At 39.5% G+C, this 26883-nt stretch overlaps 1 protein-coding gene across 1 annotated transcript in view; it reads right to left on the bottom strand.

Annotated features, from left to right (window-relative positions):
* Positions 1-21143: 21143 nt before the first annotated feature.
* The window catches only part of KIF14 (kinesin family member 14), a 38810-nt gene continuing 33070 nt past the window's right edge, over positions 21144-26883 (bottom strand). The window contains exons 27-29 of the mRNA XM_063117438.1: positions 26052-26126; positions 25493-25631; positions 21144-21543 (exon numbers count right to left, since the gene is read on the bottom strand). Of these exons, the coding sequence (XP_062973508.1) occupies positions 21152-21543; positions 25493-25631; positions 26052-26126 (606 nt within the window). The 3' untranslated portion in view covers positions 21144-21151. The remainder of the gene's footprint in view (positions 21544-25492; positions 25632-26051; positions 26127-26883) is intronic.

A 26883-nucleotide genomic window follows, 5' to 3' on the forward strand; every position in this document is an offset into this window, starting at 1 on the left:
TGTAAGACAAGAAACAGATTAACAAGCATCAACACATTCCCATAAACACTTGTTGAAGAGAATAAAAATTGTCCGCACTGAAGAAAATTATCACAAAGTGGACACTTTCTCTTGGAGCAGGCGGGGAGATAACAGGAAGGACAAAAGTCCATGCGTGAAAACTTAAAAAGAATATTTAGTTTTGCAAGGGACTTAAATATCAAAAAGCCAACATCTCTGTTTCACATGAGATTCTCTGCAATAGTTTATGGGATTCTGAACTAATATCTTGATTTAACTGATCTGAATGTGGACATTACTTTGTTTTTCTGAAATGTGCCATGGTTTCAATATATAGTTTTGAAAGAGACTAATAATGCTCACTTATCATTATTATTATTATTTTAAACTGCACTTTACTCAGTGTTCTGAGTCACTTTCTCCTGATTCCCCACCTCCAATAATAAAGGGCAGCCAGTGGAAGCTGCAAAAGAGGGCTAGATAGGACGTGTGGTGCTTAACCCTTCCCATGCGGATTATTTCTCCTTTCCAACTCATCCTCCTCCCCCCAGCTGTTTTTCTCACCGTAGAAGAAAATGACACAGAATTCAACATATCGTGCAGTTTGCCCATAATGCTAGAAACGGACCGTTGCTATTTTTTCAGAAAGTTTAAAGCAGATTGAAAGCGGGAACACTGCTCAAAGAGTGTACACTTGTACTTTTGCCTACGTTTGTTGAATTGTGTATTGTTTTAAAAAACCTGCACACCCTAAGGCTGTAATCCTATGCACATTTATTTGGAAGTAACACAGATTGAACTCAGTGGGACTTAATTTTGAGTAAACATGTGTACAATTATGCCGCACATCTGTTAAAAAAGAAGAATGTATTTCTCTTCAGTTTCAGCAACATTCTTAGGAAGTACAAAATAGTATTCAAATAAACACACATAGTAGAAACAACGAAATCATAAATAATATCATGAGCTTTCTTAACTATATCCAAAATATGGGTGCTTTTATTCAAATGCTGTTTAACATTCAGGGTCATGTTTTTAATAGCAAAGGGGCATGGAATTATAGCCAGTCAGTCATATGATCTCAGACAAGTCATTAATGTAACATGACTTTGTTTGCTTTTATATGACAGAAGACATTACAAGACATGGCTGACACATGGTATTATAGTTGAATAAATAAATAGTTTGATTTTGAAACACAAAGGTTCTTAGATATGTTTTGTAAAGTAATGTCTTTTTTTAAAATGTCTTTAAAGCCCAAGATTTATTCGTTTGTTTGATGCAGAAATACTTTTCCATCAAACATGTCTTGCTCAGCTACAAATAACCAAAGTAGAGTTTGTCATACTTATAAGTGTTAGCATACGCTATGGAAAAGCTAACAAGCAATCTTCCTGGGGATAATATATACACACACACACATACACACACAGTTTCTGACATGACTCCTTATACAGCAGCAAAAATTCATACTGATAGAATACAAACTTTACTCAAACTTAATTTGTGCTGGGGCCGGGCACATCCGAAATGAAGCTCTGGAAATCATGTTCTCTTGAATTTAGTGGGATAGATTTAAGGATGTGCTTAGATTTCCTGCTGAAATTTTATTTATTTATTTATTGCATTTGTATACCGCCCCATAGCCGAAGTTCCCTGAGCGGTTCACATAAGATAAAAACACTTAAAAATCAATGGCACTTCAAAGTGACAAACTTTGAATGGTTTAAGTCCTTAATTTTAAATTACTCAAATGCTAGAATCTAAAAAAGTGATTTAGAGCTTTTCTCCACAGGACATTTATTGTGTACTTATGATTCCTTATTCATCTTTGTTTACGAGTTCTTTAAACAACATCGTGATCCTCCAGTTTCGCTTCTGTTTTTTAAGAGCACTTTCCTGGGTGTCTTTAAGTAGGTAAAATGAGGTATTATTTCTGAAAGCAAAAGAAAATGTATTTTCCTACTTGTGTAGTTGATATAGTCCACTATAGCACAGTGCCATCTAGAGGATATGTAGCAGAAATGTAGGAAAAGAAGAGCTCTTTGTGTAGAGCTTGGATTTAAATTCTGCAATTAATCCGGAAGTAGATATAACGATTAACAGTCTTGCACAGAAAAGTTGTTAGGGCTTTTCTACATAATGCATTTATCATGGGCTCAGCATTCCCTATTCACATGGGTTCTTGAAACAATAACATGACCCTCCAGATACAATTCAGTGTGAAACGAGCACTTTCAGCAATTTGTTTTAGAGTAGGGAAAATGCTGCACTTAATTATAAAAGTGAAAGAAACCACATTTTCCACTTGTGTAATTGTGTTATTCTGCTACACCACAGTGCCACTTAGAGGTTATGTAGCAGAAAATCAGGAAAGGAAATGTTCCTCATGTTGTGCTCAGATCTCTATTCTGCAATGAAACTGAAAGTAGATTAATGTTAACAGCCTCATGTAGAAAAGCTGTTATTGCTCTGGACATTTTATGCACCTGGGCACTTTTACTGACATGTTTTACTCTTTTTTAATAAATGACACACACCCTCAAAATGTCATAGAACAACCTGCTTTCTAAAGTACAAAGTCTCTCAGTTTGTTTTACTGCATTAATTTTGGGATGGGGATTTGGATTCCAACCTGATAGTTTACAGAAGCCAGGTTGGAGAAAGCTGATTTATCCTCTCAATACATAGTGAACTCTGAGATACCAAACCACAGTGCTGAGAAACCCTTCTGCTCTTTCCCAGTCTACTGGATCTTGAGCACATACTTCCATTGCAACCAAGTACAAGTGCAAAAGAGTTTTGGAGTGGGTGTTTAGTCAACAAACATTCATATACAGAGTACTGTGTTCTTAGAAGTAGCTCCACTGACATCAATGGGAGAATTCGCATGACCAAAATTAAGCATCAGAGTGAAACCAAGCTGTTGCCCTTTTGTGCCATAACACCCACTTAGCTTCTGATGATGACTTGCATATGTGAAACCACTATCACAGATCAAATCTCACCGATCTACATGACTTCGAACTACTTTCCAATGGAAGCAGTTCACACCAGCAACACCTGACTTCCACCTCCCACTAAACCACTCCAATAGAGCTTGATCCTCAGGGTCCTAGTGCCCCCTGTTCACTGTTTCTGCAAGGAACAATTGCTGCAAGCAATGTTCTTACCCATACTAAATATGTAAGCCTGAAGCAAATTTCCAAAGAACCAGCTGTTTCTGGGGTATCTTGGCATCTGATTAAATGGTTTGCCAAAAAAAAAAAAAAATCCACAGAGGAAGAGGTACTTTAAAGGCTGCCGGAGAGTGCGATAGGGTTAGAAGAAGAGTGAAGAGGCACAGCTGTGACAGCTGAAAGCAGAATAAGCCACTACTGATCTGTTTCCCTGCTTATCACAACACCCATTAATCAATTCCAATCTCAGCAGGCCCACCAAGTCTACCACACTCCAACTCTCAAAAAACTGACTGCTCAGCCTTGTAATCCACTTGAAAAACTGTTCATCTGAGGAAACGGCAGTGGAACTGTTAACTACTAATAGTAGAAGTATTAATGTAATGCTTTGTTATTTTTTTATTTGTTATTTTTTTTTTAAAAAAAAAACATATTTACAAGTTTCTTACTTTGCAGGACTCTTTTGCCCCACTCACCGTTTCTTTCTAAAATGTCTTCTTTAATTTTCACACAAGTGGTGCTTGTCTGACTTTGTTGTACGTGTTGCTACAGACTTTTCATTGTAGGCAGCCTAAATCCCATCTGTTTACTGTGACTAAATTACAAGCTAACCTTTACCCTAGCCAGAATGAAGAGAGTCATTAAAAATATATCCTAGGGGTATGTAAGGAAATTAATTAAGACTCTGGGATCAAGCTTTGAAAATAATATCACAAAAAATACGCCAGTGATTATAACCAAGCATAGTCAACACAGTTGAGACTGAATACACAAAATAATAGGCTGCAGATAGACAATAGTTTTCCCCCACCCCGTGTTCAGGGTATTGAAGGTGGTATATTAGCAACACTGTTGCATGCAATGTATAATTTCATTCCACCCCAAAAAGGTTCTAGAGGCTTTTGCTACTTTTCAAAACCAGAAAAACATTTTGTGTAGGAATGGCAGTGGGTCAAAAGAAATGTCTGTGTATATCAAAGACAATGATGACTGTATTGTATTTCTTCCACCATTATTTCTTTAAAAATATTTGGGTTAAGTCCAACATTATGCTAGCAGAGGTCCACTAGTGCAGTGAGATTTCTTCCTTGCCCCTCCCCCTCTGCAGCTCTCTGTGCCACCTGAAAATCTGCTCCTGAGGGTTTCCCAGTCCCCCAGAGCAGATTTTGAGGGCAGATGGGAAGGGCTTAAGGGAGAGGGAGAATTGCACCCCTCTTCATTCCACCAGTAGAATCATGCCGTTGGATCAAACCCATTTTCTCTCTTCAACTGTTTTCTCTTATGGATTATCCAGAATCCAACATTTGGGATTCATAGTATTATTTAGGTTTAAAATAACACTATTTGGGTTCTCAACTCAATCTGTTTTTATGTTTTTAAATTCTGTATATATGTTTTTAATGTTCTGTGTTTTAATCTTTGTAAACCGCCCAGAGAGCTTTGGCAATGGGGCAGTATATAAATGCATATTATTATTATTATTATTATTATTATTATTATTATTATTATTATTATTATTATTATCAAAATTGGTATTCCAGATCAATAACTTGATCCTCAAAGGTCATGCACAGCACTGGTATAACCCTCACCTCTTACCCTCCCTGCTCACAAGAGAATTGTGAATGGAACCCAGACAGCTTTTACTATTGGGCGGTACAGCAATGGATTTCTTTCAAACACACACACAAACAAAAGTTTGATCAGTTGAGCTGGCTGGGACAAAGAGAAGGTGTACAATTCCTTTATATTGGCACTGCTTGCCAAGGGAGGGGCTGCTCATGATGACCTGGGTGAAATGTAAAAGAAATTTATCTGACTTTCCAAAAGGACCAAAAGCTGCAGACATGACCAAAGCGGTACAAGGGCAATCCAGATTGAGACTATGGTGTGGGATGGGTTCTTTAACCCCCTTGCTACCCCCATGGCTGCTATTTGCATTGAGAGAAAAGCTCCTATTGGACTAGACTATGGATATGGTTAGTCTTCCTTCCCAACAATGTCATCATCCTGATCTGGAATGGGGCTCCCTGCAGCTGCTATAAGTAACCAGCATACAGCTGTGAATGCCGTGAATAACATCATGTCTAGTTTGGCTTTGCATTGCCTGATTTCTTAAAATGTGGCATCTCTAGTCAGTGAACACACACGTACTCAGAAGCAAGGGATGGCACAAAATACAAACAGCATTGCAGGCCCAGAAAATCCTCTCAGTGGCCCTGAAAGTAGCCCACAAAAATATGTTCACATAACAAAGGTTCACATTTTTAAGCCACAATTTTAAACACAACTGTTCTGGCAATGAAACACAAAGAACAGTTTCGTTTCTCCTCACTGCCTATTGCATTGCCTGTTGTTTTCCGTTCTGTGTTTGACCTAGGCGATCCCTGGATAACCAATGTTATTCTCAAAGTAGAACATGAAATGGCTCACGCATGCATTTGCAGTTACTCAACACTTGATGATTTGCAGTTGAACGTGTGAATGGACTCCACTGAAAAGTCCTGCAGAAGCACCTTGTCCTTTCCGTCATAGCTATAATGGCCTTGCCTCCCTCCTGTTCTTATATCCAGATACATACCTGACCCTGTCTGTGACTTTCGCTCCCTGATCCTTTGGGTAGGCTGTAGCCCTTCTGAAAATTCCCCATGCACATTGATGGCGCTATATAAATAGGTAAATACTATGAGCAGTACCTTGTACACCATTAACACAGTGCTGATGTAAGCAACCTCAAGTGTGATGACAATAGCATATGCTGGTCATGCAGAATATGTTATTTCTGTTGCACTAGAGGTCACTTACACTGGTGCTACTTCAATGGTGTAAGTGGCATTGCAGTGCTGGATACTGCCCTGTGTTTAAAAGCTCCATCCAACGCTGCACACTCGTTACTGGACACTCACAAATTACTCACATGACGTTGTCTGCCTCTCGCCCGTCTTCCACCCCTTCTGGCCATTATTGTGATGCAAAAACCACCTCACTAAGTCCAGTTGAAGCTCTCTCCTACCGGACTGAATGGGGCTAATGACGTCCTGTTTTCAGGAAGCTACGTGGGTGCAGCAACAGAAGAAGCGACGGGAGCCGCGCATTTGACTAGGTGTGATGCAGTTTTAAGTCAATATTAAAGTTCTTCTATGTTCGTTTATGTGATAGCAAAATGCATATAACCCAAAATCTGGTTCCATTGCAGTACTTTGGAGAAGTAAATAACCCTATGGAATTCCCAAAACCATATTTAACTAAAAAGATAAAAGAAAAAGAAATTCAAAAGTGAACAATAGATTATAGGAGTGTGTGTCCCATTACTTCTATATAGTCTTCTTCTTCTAAACTGTATACAGTAGCCTTTCCCAACATAGTGCTCTCTGGGTGTGTTGGAATGCAACTTCTATCATCCCCAGCCCATACCATGTTAAGGAGGGCTGCTGTATACAGTGTTGTTGTTTTCAACTACATAATTAAATATCTAGCTTAAAAACATAATTCCAGAATAATTATTCAGTTAACTGCCTCTTTATTTGCCCAGTTATCATTTATTTGTACATTTATATTTGTAGCTTTTTAGGTGAGGAGCTGGGGAAGAGCAAGTGGGTTTGAAAAGCATTATCCTTTCTCAAGAGGTGGATTCATGGAGTGGCAATTATGGGACATCCCTCATTCCTCAGAATTGCTCAAGCACTTTATAAAAATAGTATTGCCAATTCATGCTGTTTTTAGTGCTTTGTAATATGCTTTACTAGGTAATTTATGCACCAGACTCTTGCCTAAACACTACCAACTCAGCTGACATTCAGAAGAATGAATAAGTGCTCCAGTGCAGTACTCAGTCATAAGTCTGCAACAGTTGCATCACTTATACTAGTATTACATTCCACATAAAAGCCATAGGAAACCCACCTGTACCTTAGGGTGAAATCCTATGCATGTTTAGACAGAAAAAAACTCCTACAACTCCCAACATCCCCTCAGGCAGCTATTCTCGCTGCAGCATACTGGGAATTGTAGGACTTTTTTCTGTCTAAACATGCATAGGATTGTACCCTTAGTGAATTGTAGATTATGCATTTGTTTATTACTTTTTTTTATTAAATTTATAAATCACGCCCTCTGCCTACCAGGCACCTGGGGTGATGTACAATAAAAAAAATGATTATGTGTCTCATGAAACCAAGGAACTCAAGGAACACAGAAGCAAAACTCAACATTTGTACCATAGATGTTGAGAGTGATGTTAAAATTAAAGAGTGACAAAATATTATACAGAGTTAAAAGCCTGATAGAACAGAACAGTTTTTATTGTCCATCTGAAACATAATAAGGAAGGATCCCGTCTCAACTTACTTTGGAGAGCGTTCCAAAATCAGGGTGCTGCTACCTGCTCAAGTACCTACTAATCTAGCCTCTTTAGGTGGTGGGACATATAACAGTGGTCCTTCAGATATCCTGGCCTCAAACCATTTAGGATTTTGTATTCCTACACACTTGAATTGTGCCTGGAAGCAAACTGGAAGCCCTTGAAGTTTTTCCAAGACCAGTGTAATGTGGTCTACGAAGCATACTTCTGACAAAAATCTAGCTGCCAATTTTTGCACTAACTGTGTTTCTTATCAATTTTCAAACGTAGCCCCATGTAGACCATGTTACAGTAATCCAAACGAGAGGTGATAAAAGCATGAATCACTGTGGCCAGATCTTCCTTTCCCAAGTAAGGCCACAGCTGGTGCATTGGACAAAGTTGGGCAAAGGAACTCCTAGCCACTGCTGACAGCCAACCTTCCACAAGCAGTAATGGATTCAAGAGTAGTCAGGGCCATTTTTCTACCCATCTCCTTCATATCTACAACTATCAATATATCGTGTATATATGTCTGTTATTAGAAATCACTCCTAACTTATATTGATTGATTTATTCATCTTGCACTTTAGTTCTTTATCGAGAAATATAAAAGGTTATTGCCCTTCTGGAATTTATATATTTCTATAATACCTTCTCCAATCTGGCATTCTCTAGATGTTTCAGACTACAACATCTATCACCGCAGCCAGCATTTATGCTTGGCTGGGAATGATAGAAGTTGCAGTTTAAGAGATCTGGAGGCCGCCAGGTTGGGGGAGTTTGTTCTAAAAGAATGGGTGGAAAAGGAAAACAAAAGGACATTCACAGATGGGAATGGGGAGATTTGGCTACTATGCTTTCAAATTAAGGGAGCTGAAAGAACAGAAATCATAATATATTTACTGATAATATTTGTTGCTCTGAAAAACACTACATGTAATTGTTACTAAATTTTACTTTCCAACTGTATATTAGAAAGTGTATTTTACCCCTGTGTTAAACCCTCCCTAATCTATTGCCCTCCAGATGTGCTGGGGTACAATTCCCATCATGGCCATGTGGGCTGGGGATGATGGAGGTTATAGTCAAACACATCTGGAGGACATTGGGTTAGAGAAGGAAGACGGAGTTACATTAGGACCAGCTAGGCTAAATTACCACAAAGCAAAATTATATTTTTAATTCCACCCCCAACATTACTTCTGTTCCACCTCTCATGCAAGCTCTCTCATTTCAAACTTGTGTCCCCGTCTCCTTTTAGCAATTTAGTGCAACACTGCCAATTTGCAATGTTTAAGGCCCCCCTCTCACACACTCTAAGCAGTGTGGGAACCATTTCCCTAGGATGAGATCCCATGCCACCGTGAGCAGGTATGAATACTGCAATCATGTTGACTGGGACCAAAACTTTGAGTCTTTCCCAACCCATTGCCTTTGTGGGGGCCTCTCCTAGTGTACTCAGGACCCTCTTAGGATTCCCACTCAAAACACATCGTGCAGCTATTCTGCCTTTCCTTCTTTAACAGATTTTCTGTGGTAAGAAAAAAAGATGGAAATGGTGGTGGGAGAAGGAGAGTTACAAATAGAAGATGACAGTGTCTGGATTGCCATCACATTTAATAAAAGCCTCATCTGGAAGTACCTCTTCTTGAAAGGTGTTGGGGAAATAATTTATCCCTTTCTAGACAGTCTATTACTACACTGGACCAGTCCTATCCAACAGAGCTGAGAGAAATCTAGGCTGGTTCCCAGCAGCACAAGCATTTACAGTACCTTGTACTTGGAATAAAATCAATGTGATTTGAAGACTGTCTCCAGCTGAATCAATCACAGCTAGTCAGAACATTATAAAAAATTATAATGGTTGCAAACTTCTCAAACACAGCTTCTTCCTTTTTCAGACTGTAGTGGTTTATCTCTCAGATCTAGTCGAACAATTGAATCAAACGAGGAAATTACCTAAAGTAAGGGTGTTAAGCTGAGGCCCATGGGCCAAATTTGGCCTACCCAAGGGCCAAATCTGCACCCATGGGATTCTCCAGAGGGCCATGCCTTGCCCCCTTCCCTGGCCCCAACCGACATTCATTTGGTGGTGACAAAATTCAGCCCTAGCTAGAATAGCCAATGATGAGGGATGATGGGAGTTGTAGGCCAAGACATCTTGAGAGCTTCACATTGCTCACCATAGGTATAAAGCTTCTGACACACCACAGCTGTGTGCCATGACTGTGCTCCATGTATTGTATCCCTGCTTGTGAAATTTCCCGGTCTGTTACTATGAGCCAACAACATTGAATAAAGTCCAGTCTCACACAGAATAATGAAGGGAGCTGTTAGCCTTAAAGGGAAACCCAACAATCAGAGCTGAGGGGAGAAGAAAGTGCTCTCCTTGAATTTGTCAGTAGTTTTATGGGAGTTTGAGCCAACCTAAAGTCAAACCAAATCATTTGCTGCCCTGTTGCCAGAACCCTGCAATCAGCACACTATGTTATGACCTTATTGAAAAACCATGCTCAGATTCTTTGAGCATGAGACTTTTAAAGACAAACAGCCTCGATTTGCAGATGGAGCTGCTTAATACACACACACACACACACAGAATGCAGGAGGGGGGGCAGGGGAGAACAAGATACTGTAGGTGTAGCCATAGTTTTAGAGAGGTAGACCAGGGTGGTGCCATATTATTAACCGAAGAGCAAGACGTGCACCAATTTCTGATCCATCTCCAATAGCCTTGATACCATTCACTAGCTCTGATGCAGATATATTTGTGTGAAACAACATTCACGTATCCTAAGGGAATGCTTGGGGATACACATTCCCAGCAACAAGGATGATCCAGGGGTCTGGAAGCAAAATCTTATGAGGAGAGGCTGAAAGAACTGGGCTGCTTAACTTTGAGAAGAGAAGACTAAGGGGAGACATGATAGCACTCTTCAAATACTTGAAAGGTTGTCACAAAGAGGAGGGACAGAATCTCTTCTCGATCCTCCCAGAGCGGGTTCAGAGGAGGGCAACGAGGATGATCAGGGGTCTGGAAACAAAGCCGTATGAAGACAGACAGAAAGAACTGGGATGCTTAGCCTTGAGAAGAGAAGACTAAGGGGAGTGCTACATGATAGCACTCCTCAAATTCTTGAAAGGTTGTCCCACAGAGGAGGGACAGAATCTCTTCTCAATCCTCCCAGAGTGTAGGACACGGAATAATGGGCTCAAGTTACAGGAAGCCAGATTCTGGCTGGACATCAGGAAAAACTTCCTGACAGAACAGTACAACAATGGAACCAATTACATAGGGAGGTCGTGGGGTCTCCCACACTAGGGGCATTCAAGAGGCAGCTGGACAGCCATCTTTCAGGTATGCTTTAATGTATTAAAGCATGTGTTAGACTTGATGGCCTTATAGGCCCCCTCCAACTCTACTATTCTATGATCTGCATTGCACCACACCCCGTATCCACATCTTACAGCCGTACAAGCTGGGAATGCTCAAGTTCCACTAACTGAATACTACAGGTAGACTCATTTACCCTCAGGCAATATTCTCAAGCAGGCAAGTAAGCTTACGGTCCTATCAATATAAACTCCATGGAACATTTTGTCATGAGAATTGTCAGCTGAGCTGGTGGCTCACTTACAAAGAGGACATGCTGCTTTCAGCTATTTTGACATTGAGCATTAGTGCCCAGAAGGCCACTCTCTAGGACATAAGTCAGTTTGCAATTTAGACAGATTAATCAAAATGGGCAGAAACATCCTCAGTCCTCTGGTAATAAATTCTGTACAAATCACTAACTTGCTAAAACCAAAACTTTGTGAGCAGTAAAATAGCTAGCTACACAAAGCCTACACAGCTGCAAAGCACTAAATTGACCCCTTTGGGTGCTCAGTATGACATTCATTCCCTAAACATTGTTTTCTTTTATTTTGGAGTGCCCTGCAAATTTGGGGTGGGGCCACATGCTGTGCACCCCAGAAGTATACTGGGGGGGAAATGACCAGTTCAAAGTATCAATAGATTTGCCTCTGATGAGGAAGGAACCTCCTGCCACTAATTCCCCACACCCCCACATCTCCTGAAACAGCTTTTCCTTAGAAGCAGACGTCTGGGGTTTTCTTATAAATGGTTCTGTAACACTGGGGCCTCCACTGTGGTGCCCATGTTCACCAATTTGTCCACAGTCACCTCTCTTGGTGCCCACAGGACTCCCCCTTCTATTTATTTATTTATTTATTTATTTATTACATTTACATACTGCCCCACAGCCGAAGCTCTCTGGGTGGTTCACAAAAGTTAAAACAGTAAACATTAAAAATTATTATTATTATTATTATTATTATTATTATTATTATTATTATTTTATTAGGAGGCTTAGCATGCTGCAAAATGAAGTTTTGCCTTCCAGTAGCATCTTTATTTGGGTTCAAAGTGCTTTGCGCTTTGGAGCTCAGACCCCACCTCTGCCTTGTACATAGGTTCTTGGACAAGTTAGTTTTCTTTTAGTCTCACCAGTTTACCTGGTGACAACATCATCTAAAGAACCTGTGAACTACCATGAGTAGAGAATGACAAGCACACAATGAATGCCTTTTATAGAAAAGCCCATAGACTCTTACCTTTGAAAGTACTGTGGGCCAGCAGTGTTAATTATGATGTAAATTACATTGGTCAGATAGTATATTTCTTGTTTTTAATTAGAGAGTTGGTATATTATTATTATTATTATTATTATTATTATTATTATTATTATTATTATTATTACTACTACTACTACTACTACTACTACTACTACTACTACATTAATACAGGTCCAGAGTATTTCCAAATGCCTGCTGAAACAAAAAAAAGTTTTTGCCTGCCTCCGAAATGTAACAAGGAAGGAGCCAGTCTAGCCTCCCTGGGAAAGGAGCTCCAGAGCCTTGGAGCAGCTACTGAGAAGGCCCTCTCCCACGTACCTATCAGGTGTGCCTGTGATGTTGGTGGGACCGAGAGAAAGGCCTCCCCAGAAGATCTCAGAGCAGGCAGGGTCATATGGGAGAATACGGTCTTTCAGATAACCTGGACCCAAGCCGTATAGGGCTATATAAGTCATAACCAGCACTTTGAATTGTGCCCAGAAACAGACTGGAAGCCACTGGAGGTGTGTTGTAACAGGGGAGTTGTATGCTCCCTGTAACCATCCCCGGTCAGCAATCTGGCTGCAGCTCTTTGAACCTGCTGAAGAGGCTTTTCGAACCTCTTCAAAGGCAGCCCCACATAGTCTGTTACAGTAATCCAAATGGGATGTAACTAAGGCATGTGTCACATGGCCAGGTCAGACACCTCTAGGAATGGGCATAGCTGGCGCACTAGCTTTAACTGTGGAAATGCACTTCTGGTCACTTCCGAGACCTGGGCATCCAGGCTCAGGATTCAATTTAGGAGTACACCCAAGCTGCGGACCTGTGTCTTCAGGGGGAGTGTAACCCCATACAGTACAAGCTGATTCCCTATTCCCTGATCTATATTAGAAACAAGTGATCCACTTCCTGAATGAGTAATCTCTCCTAGCGGGTTTTTTTTTTTAAATTCTCAACAGATATGTGTATTAATAAAATACACATTTAGTCTCCAAAACACACAAAAGTCTTAAGTAGCCATATTGGTTCATTAAAAAAAAAATCCAAAAGCCTTAGTAGGGTTATACCTTTACTAGAATAAACTAAACTGTTGAGAACGTATTACAAAGTTTTGAACAAAACAAAGGGAGGAGCTTGCGATCTGCTTGGTGCTGGAAATAGATCCAAGTAATTCCTAGCTTTTAATTTTAAAAACAAGAGGGCAGTCATTACTATTTTCTTTGGCCCAGTAGCCAAATTCTAAAATGGTCTAATTTAATTAAATCTACACAACTCTGCCTGCATTTCCTCTTAAGACTACTACAAATTGCAGACAGTGTGTGTATGTGGGGGGCCTAGGTTCCTTTTGTTTTTGTTGTTTTATATAACATCCAACCTAAAGACAACTTCTGGAGAACTCAACAGCTTGCTCACTACTTAGTGTCATGTTAGTTGGGCCTAACAAAGATATGACCCAACTATGACTTTTAGACATTAACACTGCAATCCTATACACTCTTACCTGACAGTTGATCAGACATGTATAGGATTGTGTTGTAAGGCTATGATCCTAAACACATTTACTAGGAGTACAACGCAGGAGGACTTACTTTGAATAAACATGCATACAATTGCACTGTTAAAGAGTATGTTTTTAAATATTTTAAGGCCCCTGGAAAGGGATTGTAACGCCTCCTTGTTCTGCATGGGGAGTACCATAGTAATGCTGCTAGATGAATAAGAAATAGTAATTGTCAAAGTATCCGATAGACTTTAAGACTAATAAGCAAGAATGTTTTTTGCTATTATTACATTATAAAACACTTCCATTACCATTTGTAGTCAAAATCATACAACACACACAAAACAAGTATTAAGACACTGAAAATTATAAATCATAGAGCAGCAACTTTTAAAAAATAATTTACTCCTAGACAACAATACCTTGCCCCTAAATTGACTACCCACTAAACAATGGGATCCTATGTGTTTCTACACACAGCTGGTATAGTATTGCAACATCAATGTTTGAAAAAAGTACTTCATTAGCTCAGGAATCGCATGCATTTAGTTTTAAATCAAGTCCATGGTAAAGAATTTGTCAGTCTGCAGTTTTCCAGAATCGTAAGATTTTTCCTTACTATAAATTAGAGATGATAAAACTTACACAGGCCCCTAGAGGTGACTCAAGAAAAAGGCTTTCACTCTTATTGCAGTGCATTTATGTACAAACAAGAAAGAGCACTGTCCACGGGGAACATCTCGTATGCAAGGCCCATCAAAATGAATGGAGCCACGCACAATGCTACAGTGATGCTTCTGCACAGCTGCCATTAATTTCAAAGAAAAGTATCCAAAATAGGAGAAGAGCAAACATTCACCCATCTATTTCTCTGCTTTCCTTTTTTATGCAAGCAAAAGAAAACGCAAAAAATACTCGGTAGGGCTGCAAACTACAGAATGTACACTAAGAAAGCTTTATCTGTCACTCTGGTTGAAATAGTTCCAAATCTAATCTACACATACACTGGGAGTCATAGGACTGGGAGTCATAGGACTTCCCTGCCCCCCCATCTAAACATGCCTAGGATTGTGCCCTAATACAGCTTTGTATTTAAGCCTTTGCCTGAAAGTCATCACTGGCAAGCAATTGGATGCAGGCAAATGCGTGGAACTCTATGCAAGCAAGCAAGTGTGGTGTTTCATCCCTCCTTTGCACCACCATTGGGTTGACCAGCAGGCAGGTAGAAACTTCTGCAGACTCATCAATTTGGTGGGGTGGACTTACAAGGCTGGATTAATATTTTAAACAGAACATTAAAATTCTTGGCTATCCTTCTCATTTTTTTGAAGCATGCACATAGTCTATCATCCAGCCATACTTAACACCGGGCAAGCTTAGTCAGTTGTATGTTTTTCTTTGAACAATTCCCACCTAATATGCTTTTTGTGAGGAGGGAACACAGGTCACTGGGAGAGCATCTCTTCAGCTTGCGAAAGGTCCCGGGTTCAACCCCTGCTGTCTCTAGTTTTCAAAAATAGTTCTAGAGGACCACTGCTAGTCAGAATATGCAATGCTGGGTTAGATGGTCAAATACTATGACCTGGTACAAAGCAGCTTCCCATGGAAATTATCAGTTACTCAGGAAAGGGCTCTTTCTGCTGCTAAATACAGAAACGGATGGGTTTTGTTTCCATTAGTTTAAAAAAAAAATTCAACACAGAAACCGTGTTTCAAGTTTGTGTTGGGGGGGGAAAGTTCTTTTTCTTGAACACTGATTGTTTTCACACCTTGGATGATATGAAAGGCTCCTTAAAAGACTGTGATAGCATTGTGAAATACTTCCATCTAGTGGAGAAAGTAGAAACTAAAATAAGGCAAAAACCCGAACATTACACGATGTTTCAAAACATCCTCAATCATACCCCATTATATTGAAGACAGGTTTCCCCCCTGCGTTTTAGATATTTTAGTGTGTTAATTAAAGTCAATCCCATTATCAAGACATTCTACCGTTTGGTAATGTATTGGTAGTCCAAGAAGAGGAAGATTGTCTTGCTAAACTGTTAATATTCTAATTATGCCCCTGTCTACATTTTTCAAAAATGTCTGTTAAGTCAGTATCTAAATTCCTGAAAGCAAAATGACATTCTAAGCTAAGCAAATGACTTCTCTGTTCTCTCCGATATACTTGCTTAAATGTACTATGTATGTTTTTGATGCCAGTCAAAATTGGGACTGGCAAGGTACTGTATTTGATGCTTCAGTCCCTTCTTTTTTAAATCTTGTAGACACACACATACACGCAGAGTTTGCAGGTCTGCAGCTGAGCAGTTTTTTCAGCCACTGGAAAAAAAAAAAAAGGTCATGGACAGGCTTTGGCCTTCTTCTACCACAATACATAACCATGCTCAGCATGGTTATGTGTGAGCTGAAAGTCTCAAGTTCAGCTGAAAATCTCCAGGGCCAGACAATTAAAATACCTAAGACTTTTCCCACAGAATACAGCTTCCACCTATGTCCTGCAAAACCGCAGCCTTCATTGCCCATCCTGGCTGGATTTTTGGGGCCCTTCTTGGCTTACGTAGAAGATGCTCAAGTCGGTGGATGTAGCTGTAAGCTATAGTCAATAGCATGCAATTATCATTAAAGAAACATAACTATCGAGTGGTTCGACATTAATTAGAAGTACCAGTTTTTAAGTTTAAAAACGCTCATGCTAGGCTTGCCAAAAAGGAAATGGATTTTACTTCAAAATGACTTGAAATAAAAGCAGATGAATGCTTTCCCCTTGAATGTATAAGCATTAAAACAAATACATGACATCACTATCCTTGCATTTCCCAGTAATTTTTTCCAGGATTGAACTTTTGTGGCTGCAAACTTAATTTTTTAAGGAATACCAGCTGCACTTCAGCATTTTGTGGGGGGAGGGGGGAAGAAACATAACTAGCTACCCTCAGGCTTGTAAGCACTGAGTAATAATATTACTGTAACAAAAAGAGTTTGATTTGCTGGTTTTCTATTATGTATCAAGAATCTGCCCCCCCCCCCCCGCTCAAAAAATGCTCTTTTCCTGCATTATACAAAAAAAAGTGAATGTCAAAAACAGGGGGGTCCAACTGAACCTGAACCAAACTTATACCCAAGGTTTTGTGTTTTAAGTGGATCAAAATTAAACCCAAATCTAAAATCTTTCCATCGCTACAAATCCAAATGAGACCTGTGCATGGGTGCACACACCCTTTAAAAAATCCAAATATTCATCTTAACAGAAACAGATTTTCTGCCTCCACCCCACCCGCATGGCTTAAGCATTGTATTCATAAGTAGATTAGAAAGTGAACAAGTAAAGTATAGAGGCCATGTGCTTGTAACACAAAACTAACCTTGTCTGCAGGATATTGAAATAACTGCAATATGCTCTCTTACCTGTGGGTGCCATTATTGAACCGAGTGAAAGTTGAAGCTCAAAGTCAATGATTGCTGTTGTACTGAGTAGTCTTTGGAGAGAGAGAGCAAATATGCATTCTCATCCCTAATACTAACTTGATTTTTTGGGGGTGGGTGGGAAATGATTATTAGAAGTCCTCTAGTCGAGCATTCTTAATTTAACAATGTTACTCTAAATTTAACAATGATAGATGCTTGAAAAAAATTGAAACAGAAGGAAATTATTTGAGACACCTACTTAGGAATGTTAAGCCACAGAAATTTTCATCACCAGCATAAAACAAAAGTAGCTAGATAAATGGAATGATTATTTTCCTTCCTCTCGACCAAAAGGAACTATTAATTCACACAGGGTATAGTTAAACTTTGGAATATGCTCCTACAAGATATAGTAATGGGCATCAACTTGGATGGCTTTAACAGGGGATTTGACCAATTTATGGAGGGTAAGGCTATCATTGGCCGCTAGTCAAGATGGCTATATGTTAGCTCCAAAGGCAGTATACCTAGGTCAAAGGCAGTATACCTATAACATGACTGGGAGGGTGCTGTTGTACTCCTGTCATATGGGTTTCCCTGGTTGGCCACTGTGTGAACAAAATGCTGAATAGATAGACCTTTGGTCTGATCCAGCATGGCTCTCCATATGTTCTGCTTGTTAAAAAAATAGTTTACAGTCAGCAGCAAAGATCTAACAGGCCCAAAATATAACCTAATTCATTCTAGAGAGCCAGTATAGATTTTTGCTAATCCCAAATTTGTAATCTCACTAGATCACATCGGACCTCTCACCTAATCTACTTTACAAGGTTGTTGTGGTGGTGAAGTGTGTGTGTGTGTATAAAATGGATGAAATACAAAATATAATACATAAAATTACCTACAATGCTTAAACTGTAATCCTATGCATGTTTAGACAGAAAAATGTCCTACAACTCTCAGCGTGCCCTGGAACATGCTGGGAGTTATAGGGCTTTCCCCCACCCGCTGTCTAAACATGCATAGGATTGCACCCTTAGAGAGTCAAGTCTAATCTGTATCTCTGTTGGCAGAGAGTCAACAGGATGTGCCCATGAAAACTGGCCCATCAAGATAAACAAAGATCTAAGAACTTTGAGTCAGAATTTGTTTTAAAAATGTTGTTTTCGTCCTCATAACCTATTAAGGGGGAAAGAACTATTTCCAGAATCCTTTTTAAGTTTCAGTTTAAAAACGAGCATTAATATAAAGCTTGCTTATTCATTGAGGGTGAAAGGATGAGGAAAGTTTTTAGCAAACGTTTTTACCAAAATTATCCAGTGTTGGCTGGCATGGAAATTGGCTCAGATACATAGAGAGGAAAGGTCAGTGTTAGTTCAAGAGGAAAATCGAGTGTAGGCAAGGAATAAATGGACAGCAGAGTCTGGAAAGCACAAAGTTTGCATTTTGTTGATTTGCTGCTTAAAATGGCTACACAATCACTATATACAGACATTCAGCTTATCAGAAGGGGCTGAAGTTCAGACAACAGTATTTGCCTTCTCCTGTTAAAAAGGATTTAACGAGTAGCAGGAGTAAAAGAGAGAAAAACACCTGCTTGCAAACCTGGGAAAATGCCACCATGAGACAACCTCATATTCTACCAATGCAATCTTATCTTAAATTTAAATTTTTAAATTTGTATTTTTGCATTGCTGCTGTTTTTATCTTGGCTGTGCTTTTATATTGTATTTTATATTATGGTCTTATACTATTGTTTTGTTTTGAATTGTCTTAAATTTGTAAACCGCCCAGAGAGCTTCAGCTATTGGGCGGTATAAAAATGCAATAAATAAATAAATAAATCTACTGGCTTAAAAAGCATCCATGTTTAGTGTTGAATGTCCAGGGGCATTGGGGGGGGGGGCTTTTAAAACTTGAAAGACAGGGTGTTTCCAGACAGAAGACTCCTAGCACTATTACTCACAGGCATTGTTCAGCTATTCCACCATTTCCTCCTGAACTTATTTTTTCCCCTGGAAAAAAGTAGTGGTAAAACTTGGGGGGATTACAAGTAAAAGTTTGTTGCCTGGATCGCCACAGCATTAACTGAATGGAACAGTGCAACTGCACAGTAAAAACCTTGCCTGGAAGCACCCACAATAATTTAACCCTACACTGCTTGGTCGTGTGTGTCTATGGGTGAATTACTTTAACAGTAAATGGTTAGGATCCAATGTGTGCAAGGCAGCACACGGGGGCTTCTCACCCTCCCTGTGCTGGAGGCACTGCTGACCCTGGGTCCCTCCAATAGGACGACCAATTCAGCATGAAGAGCTGGCCCCAGAAGGGGAAGATTTCCGATCTGACACCTCTGCAGTGCACAGCTCTTTAGATCATAGAATAGCAGAGCTGGAAGGGGCCTACAAGGCCATCGAGTCCAACCCCCTGCTCAATGCAGGAATCCACCCTAAAGCATCCCCGACAGATGCTTGTCCAGCTGCCTCTTGAAGGCCTCTAGTGTGGGAGAGCCCACAACCTCCCTAGGTAACTGATTCCATTGTCGTACTGCCCTAACAGTCAGGAAGTTTTTCCTGATGTCCAGCTGGAATCTGGCTTCCTTTAACTTGAGCCCATTATTCCGTGTCCTGCACTCTGGGAGGATCAAGAAGAGATCCTGGCCCTCCTGTGTGACAACTTTTTAAGTATTTGAAGAGTGCTATCATGTCTCCCCTCAATCTTCTCTTCTCTGGGCTAAACATGCCCAGTTCTTTCAGTCTCTCTTCATAGGGCTTTGTTTCCAGACCCCTGATCATCCTGGTTGCCCTCCTCTGAACACGCTCCAGCTTGTCTGCATCCTTCTTGAATTGTGGAGCCCAAAACTGGACGCAATACTCTAGATGAGGCCTAACCAGGGCCGTATAGAGAGGAACCAGTACCTCACGTAATTTGGAAGCTATACTTCTATTAATGCAGCCCAAAATAGCATTTGCCTTTCTTGCAGCCATATCGCACTGTTGGCTCATATTCAGCTTGCAATCTACAACAATTCCAAGGTCCTTCTCGTTTGTATTGCTGAGCCAAGTATCCCCCATCTTGTAACTGTGCCTTTGGTTTCTATTTCCTAAATGTAGAACTTGGCATTTATCCCTATTTCATTCTGTTGTTTTTAGCCCAGCACTCCAGCCTATCAAGATCACTTTGAAGTTTGTTTCTGTCTTCCAGGGTATTAGCTATCCCACCCAATTTTGTGTCATCAGCAAATTTGATCAGCGTTCCCTGCACCTCCTTGTCCAAATCATTAATAAAAATGTTGAAGAGCACTGGGCCCAGGACTGATCCCTGCGGTACCCCACTCGTTGCCTCTCCCCAGTTTGAGAAGGTTCCATGGATAAGTACTCTTTGAGTCCGATTCTGTAGCCAACTGTGAATCCACCTAATAGTTGTTCCATCTAGCCCACTTTTTGCTAGTTTGTTAATCAGAATATCATGGGGCACTTTGTCAAAAGCTTTGCTGAAGTCAAGATATATGACATCTACAGCATTCCCACAGTCCGCAAGAGAGGTTACCCGATGAGATCAAATTAGTCTGACAGGACTTGTTCCTGACAAATCCATGTTGGCTTCTAGATCCCAGGTAGTAACAAACTACCCATGCCTGCCTGACAAAAAATAAAAAAATGAAATTAAAAAAAACACAATATGAAATAAGCTTCAAAAGAGAAACCCATAAATTAAAAGAAAAACTTAAGATTTTTATGATTCAATAAAATAGTTTAATATGACCTTTTTGTACAGCAATTTAAAAGTCTGCTCAACATACAGAACTCAAGGGTTATAATTTAAAAACACTCATTTTTACAGTTTTCTTAAGCTTTGTTTGTAGAAATTTTACGGTTTGATTATAATATTCACAAGCATTTTATACATACGGGTAGATACCTTTGCATAGACAGTACATGATTATGAGCATAGTTCATGTTTAAATCAAATCTGATATTGTTTTAAACATGTGAAAGCCAACACTGCATTTTTGTTTTAATAGATTTATGTTTCGGTTCCAAGCAAATTAAATAGCATTTCCTGCATTCTGAACTTTTCAACAAATTACGCAATAAGTCATACCCAATATATTCCAGAAGGTGAAGATTCCCCTAAACTTTCAGGTAGAGACAAAAGTTTATATTCCCGTTTTTGAACTCCTTTCTGGTTCCCAAAGTTTATGGCTTCACCTCTTTCAAGTTGTTTTCCTTCCGACTGAGTACTTTCCATACAACTGCCCTGAATTTTCAATGCATTCTCTCCCAGGTCAAGTTCAAAACTTATAAGGAGTGACTTTGCTACAGAATCTAATTCACTCTGGTTTACAAGAGGCTCTGGGATTTTGTGGACAAGATTGTCTGCTGAGTTAATGGATGAAGATGATGGATTGCAGAGAGCGTTAATATTCTCAGCTAAAATACAAATCTTTTCTATAAAATATCTGAGTGGACTTCTGTTTCTGTATGCACCTGCAGAAAAAAACAAATGACAAAGAGACCAACGTCCAATAATTAATAAGCAACAGTTGAATAATCTCTATATAATTTCAAGAGACTCAAAAAGGAAAAAAATATTTATGTACTTTCAGCTTAATTCCTTTTTGTTTGACCTTAATAACCACGAAAGTAGATTACTTGGCTGTCAGCCTAATGCAGCCTCTCAATGGTTTGCAAACATGTTGTTTAACATTTGTTCACCATGTACAATGTAATAAGTTGAAGGCTTCCAAAACTGTTTTGTGAATCTATATTTTATCAGAAACATCAATGAGCATGTGAAGAGTAAACTGCCTTAATCAGCCATAAACCTTTAGGAAAATATTTTAGGGAATGGAGAAGCACAAGAAGGTTATTGCATGGTTGAGATAATGGCACGAGACAATATTAAGGAGGAAAAAAGGTGAGTTTTTAACCTCCAGGTTGTCACTCAGACTGTGACAAAGGAAAGCATTTGCAGGAAAACCAGTTTGTTGGGTATGCCACAAGTTGTTCTTTTGTCTGGGATTGCAGCCAAAGTTACACAAAACACTAGAAACATTTTAAACATTGATTGGTTTGCATATCAGGACGGCAAATCATGGATGATTTAAGCCATGATTCATGAGGATGCATGCTGCACGTGAGCCACTTCCTATTTCTGTAAACAACCTCCGATCAGCCCATCAGAGGTTGTGAGTGTGACATTCAAACCTGGACCAATGTGTTGTTTAGGGCTTAAATAAATAGCACAATGGTTAACCCATGGTTTGATGTTGTGTTAATGCACAGGTCCAGATTCACACATCATGCTCTGATTATACAGAAAATGGAAGCAGCTCACACATAGCACGCGTTTCAACAAATCATGGGTTGATTAATTAACCCACGATTTGTCGTGATGTGTGAACTGGCCCATTGTCTGGCCGTTTATCTCCCTACAGTTTCTTCTGCTGTTGGACTGATGCAGCTACAAATACCTCCATTACATGAACCTATAAAAATGTGGCTGCTCTCTTGCCATACACCCACAAGGGAATCACATATACTCTAGTAGTCTTGAAGAAAACATAGAGGCCCAAGCATTGGCAATGATGGAAATATGTAAAAGGGGGGAGTATATATAACCCTTTTATTTGATCGAAATCCATGGGCATGGTATCACCTAAATCAGGAAAGTTCAGGTTCGAAGCTTCAAAATTGTTTTTATTGCTTTTTTTTAAAAAAAAAAAACCTGCTGGTTTTAATTGGTCAACGATTTAATATTTTTTAGCTGTGCGTATTATTTACGTTTATATTGTTCTGATTTTATCTGTACGCCACCCTGAGATCCCAGTGAATGAATAAATAAATAAAATGTAAACTGTTTGCATTTTGTACTCAGCTAAGGACAGAATTCAATGCACATGTGGCAGTATTTATTTTATTCATTACATTTTTATCTTGCCCTTCCTAATGTTATCCTTTCAACAACTGTGACATAGGCTGAACTGAAAGAAAGTCAGGATCCCCTAGTGATCTTCATGGCTGAATGGGGACTTGAACTTGGATCCCCCTGGTCCTAAGATAGCTTTCGAACTATACCACACACAATGTACTTTGGAGCAGCAGTTAGGAAATTATCACAGCCACAGTTCTGTATATATTGCGAGTAAACAGATCTGTTTAAGCAGACACATGCCACCCATAAGTGACATAATCCCATACACATTTTTTGCTGCCTACCTGTAACCAAATATACAGAAATAAAGTGTTGATCAGTCTTTAGTTCTCAACTTTCACATGCATATCTTTGCAGAAACCAACTTGGATTATCTGCAAAGCTATATTAAATGCAAAGCTATCAACACCCACTGAAATGTGGAGTTCTTATACTGAATCATTGCTTTCATCCACATACAAGGATGTGCTTTAAAACCACCTAAATTACCTGTAAGGTAGTCACAACATTCATCTGGAATAGAGCATCCCCAGTACAGTCAGAAGAGGATTTGTGGTCTTTTGAGCCATTGCCCACAGTTTTTAAATCCGTGCGTATATAAACTAAACAATGGCAGAACATTTGCAGTTCTGCACTAAAATGAGCAATGACCATTGATACATGCAGAATTGGAAGAGGTGAAGGAACTCAGCTCTAAGGGTGTCATATAGACAAATATCGTGGGAAACCAAGACTGATTTGCAAGGGACTTGAAGTGATTATATTTATTTTTTTATTTATTATATTTTCGACCTGCCCAATAGCAAATGTTCTCTGGATGGATTATCAAACAAAAAACTAAAGTAAGAACGTAAGATGAACTATGCTGGTTCAGACAAAGTGTCCATCTGGTCCAGCATTCTGTTCACATAGTGGCCAAACAGCTTTCTGTGGGAAAGCTACAAACAGGGCATGAGTACAATATCATTCTCCCACCCATGTTCCCCAGCAACTGCTGTACATAGGCATACTCCCTCTGATACTAGAGGCAGCACATAGCCATTGATAGCCTTATCCTCCATAAATTCATCTAACCCCCTTTTAAAGCCTTTGAAATTGGTGGAAATCACTACATCTTGTGGTAGTGAATTCCATATTTTATCAATGCGCTGTGCGAATAAATACTTCTTTTTATCTATCCTGAATGTCCCACGAATCATCTTTATGAGATGACCCCCACTGAGGGCTAATATTATGAGAGACGGAGAAAGATGTTTTCCGGTCCACTTTCTCCACACCATGAAGATGCAGTACAAACATTTAATGCAATACAATTAAAAATATTAAATGCAGTGCACATATTTAAAACAATAAAATACAAAACAAAACCACAAATGACAAAATATACAAATAGAGAATCAGTCAATCAACCATGTTAGATTTTAGAATGCTTAGCAAAGATGTAAAAGACACCTTAGAACAGTAGTAGGCAATCTGGTGGCCCCCAGATATTTTGGACTTCAAACCCCATAATCCCTGACCATTCAGCATGCTGGCTGGACTGATGCCAGTTGGTGCCTTGCAGATGTGTTGGACTACAAGTTGCCTATCCCTGCATAGCCCAGAGAGATTCAGCTATGGGGCGGTATATAAATGTAAAAAATAAATAAATAAATAGAAATTAATACCACCAAATGCAATAGTTCTTTTCATTATAGAATGTCTGTGGGACATATTTTGGAATGCTCCACTCCTTGAATTCAGAAAGACATGTGCAACCCACTTGGCCTCTCATGATGCATGTACAGTCATACATTGAAAGGCCCTGAGAATTCTGCACTCTGCATACCAAGTGCAGCAACCATAAGCATGTAATCCTTATGGACAAGGAGATAATTATATCCCAAATGGAACATGTGTGACAATCCATATATTAAGGAATTAAAACTCCACGGAAACAGTGAAATAAATTTCAGGTATCTAAACTTCTAGCACGTTACATACGGGTGAAACAGTGGCGTTTCTGGTCTGAATGCTGTAAGATCCTTACGGGAATCTCTCTTTATTTGCTTCATTGCCGTCTGTGGTGAGGCTGTCACTACAAAATTGCTTTCTCATGGTGGACTTCTGCTTTACATCAGTAACGTGTGAACAGACAGAGCCCATGCTCCCAATACCTATTCTATGCCTTCATCAGGACTAATGATGTTGCACATTGCTATCAGAAGCAGCACATGGTCAAAGCCATCTAAGCAAGTGGCACTTTTATTAAGTAGCCACCGAGATGCAGGAGTGGTTTCAGAAAAGTGGTTCTGTGGCAACAATACTACCACAGAGTTAATATGTGCACATGGCCCCAGTCACTGATCAAGAAGGGAATAAATTTGCTTAAAAAGAAATTATCATAACGGATGGGTTGCATCATAACAAAATAGAGGAGCCCAGCACTGACTCTTGCATCTCTTTAATGATCATTTTAAAGTAGTTTTGTGGGATGGCAAATGTAACAACTTAGCAAAATACCTTGTAATGAAGACGTAATGATCTGGTAGACTTGATCTAGACAATGATGCAATGCCAAGAATTCAACAGCTGTACATGTTGCTTTCTCTAAGTCCTGGTCAACAGATTCTTCTCTCCTTAATAAACGTGCGACTTCCTTCTGTGTTAATTAATAACAGGTTTTCAGGAGGTGTGCAGACAATGCAAATAGTTTTATCAAGCAGAGGTAGCACAGACCACTACCATCAAGCTACTGCTCCCCACCCCAGCATTGTTTCCAATACAGATTTTGAAAGACAAGTACACTCAAGAGCAGTGTGCCTAAATAATGATCCCTTCACATATACACCTAAAAATGGAAAGTGTCAACAAATGATTGAAGGCACATGCATTAACATGGGAATATCTGGGATTAGCTAAGTCTCCTTGATGAATGTACACATTGTGGCACAATTTAAGAACATCGAGAAAATGTTGAATTCTAACAGTATAGTTAACAATACTTCATTGTAACATGCAACTAACACTACCCTTGCTAAGGACCAAATGAAAAATGTAATTGAGCAAATGTTTTAGTTACCTTTTTACAATCAGATACAATATTTTCAATGACTTTAGCCAAAGCTCTAGCTTTATTCTTCATTCGATTCTGAACCTGAAAAAATGTTAGGCGTTTAAAAATATATTGTATTAAATCTTCAACCATAACCACATAACACTTTGTTAGACAAGCCAAGATATATTAATAATTTGGACCGGGCAGCGCATAAAAAAGGCACCGCCCATCCCTTTCTACCACACAACAAAAGTAATATCCTGATGTAGAGAGGCAGTGACCCATTTCACAGTTAACAGCAGCAAATCCTGGGTTAATTAACTCATGACTTCCCATGATGTGTGCCCGGCACATTTGGTGGCCATTTTGAATATTCAACCCCAACTAGGCCGATCAGGAACCACTATGTGATGCTTCAACTTGGACGTTGTTTTAAATAGGCTTTTCAAGAAGCAATTATGCAAAAGTTAATGAAAAGCTGGGGTGGGGAGTCCAATTTGTTAAACCAGGATTTGTGCTTTTTGAGCCATTTTATTCGAACACTATTTTCCTTGAACTGCAGTCACCCTCCTCCGCTCATGCCACATTGTAGTCTACGTTTGAAAACAGTTTGCGATGTGGCATCAGGGTGGGTGGGTAAGATGTCAGCTGCTCAAAGAAAAAGAAGCTACAAATTCTATTGAGTGTGCCCACCAGACCCCCTTTTTAAGCAAGAGTTTGCATTTTTGCATATGTATTTTGGCATACTATTATACTTCTATGGAAATTCTTTTTAAACTATCATTAATATATTACAGCTGTCACAAGAAATATGTGTCACATTTTGCCATCAATGAACTAAGAAGATCCCTTGTTA

This window comes from Elgaria multicarinata, chromosome 1 (genome assembly GCF_023053635.1).
Source record: "Elgaria multicarinata webbii isolate HBS135686 ecotype San Diego chromosome 1, rElgMul1.1.pri, whole genome shotgun sequence".
Lineage (NCBI taxonomy): Eukaryota > Metazoa > Chordata > Lepidosauria > Squamata > Anguidae > Elgaria > Elgaria multicarinata.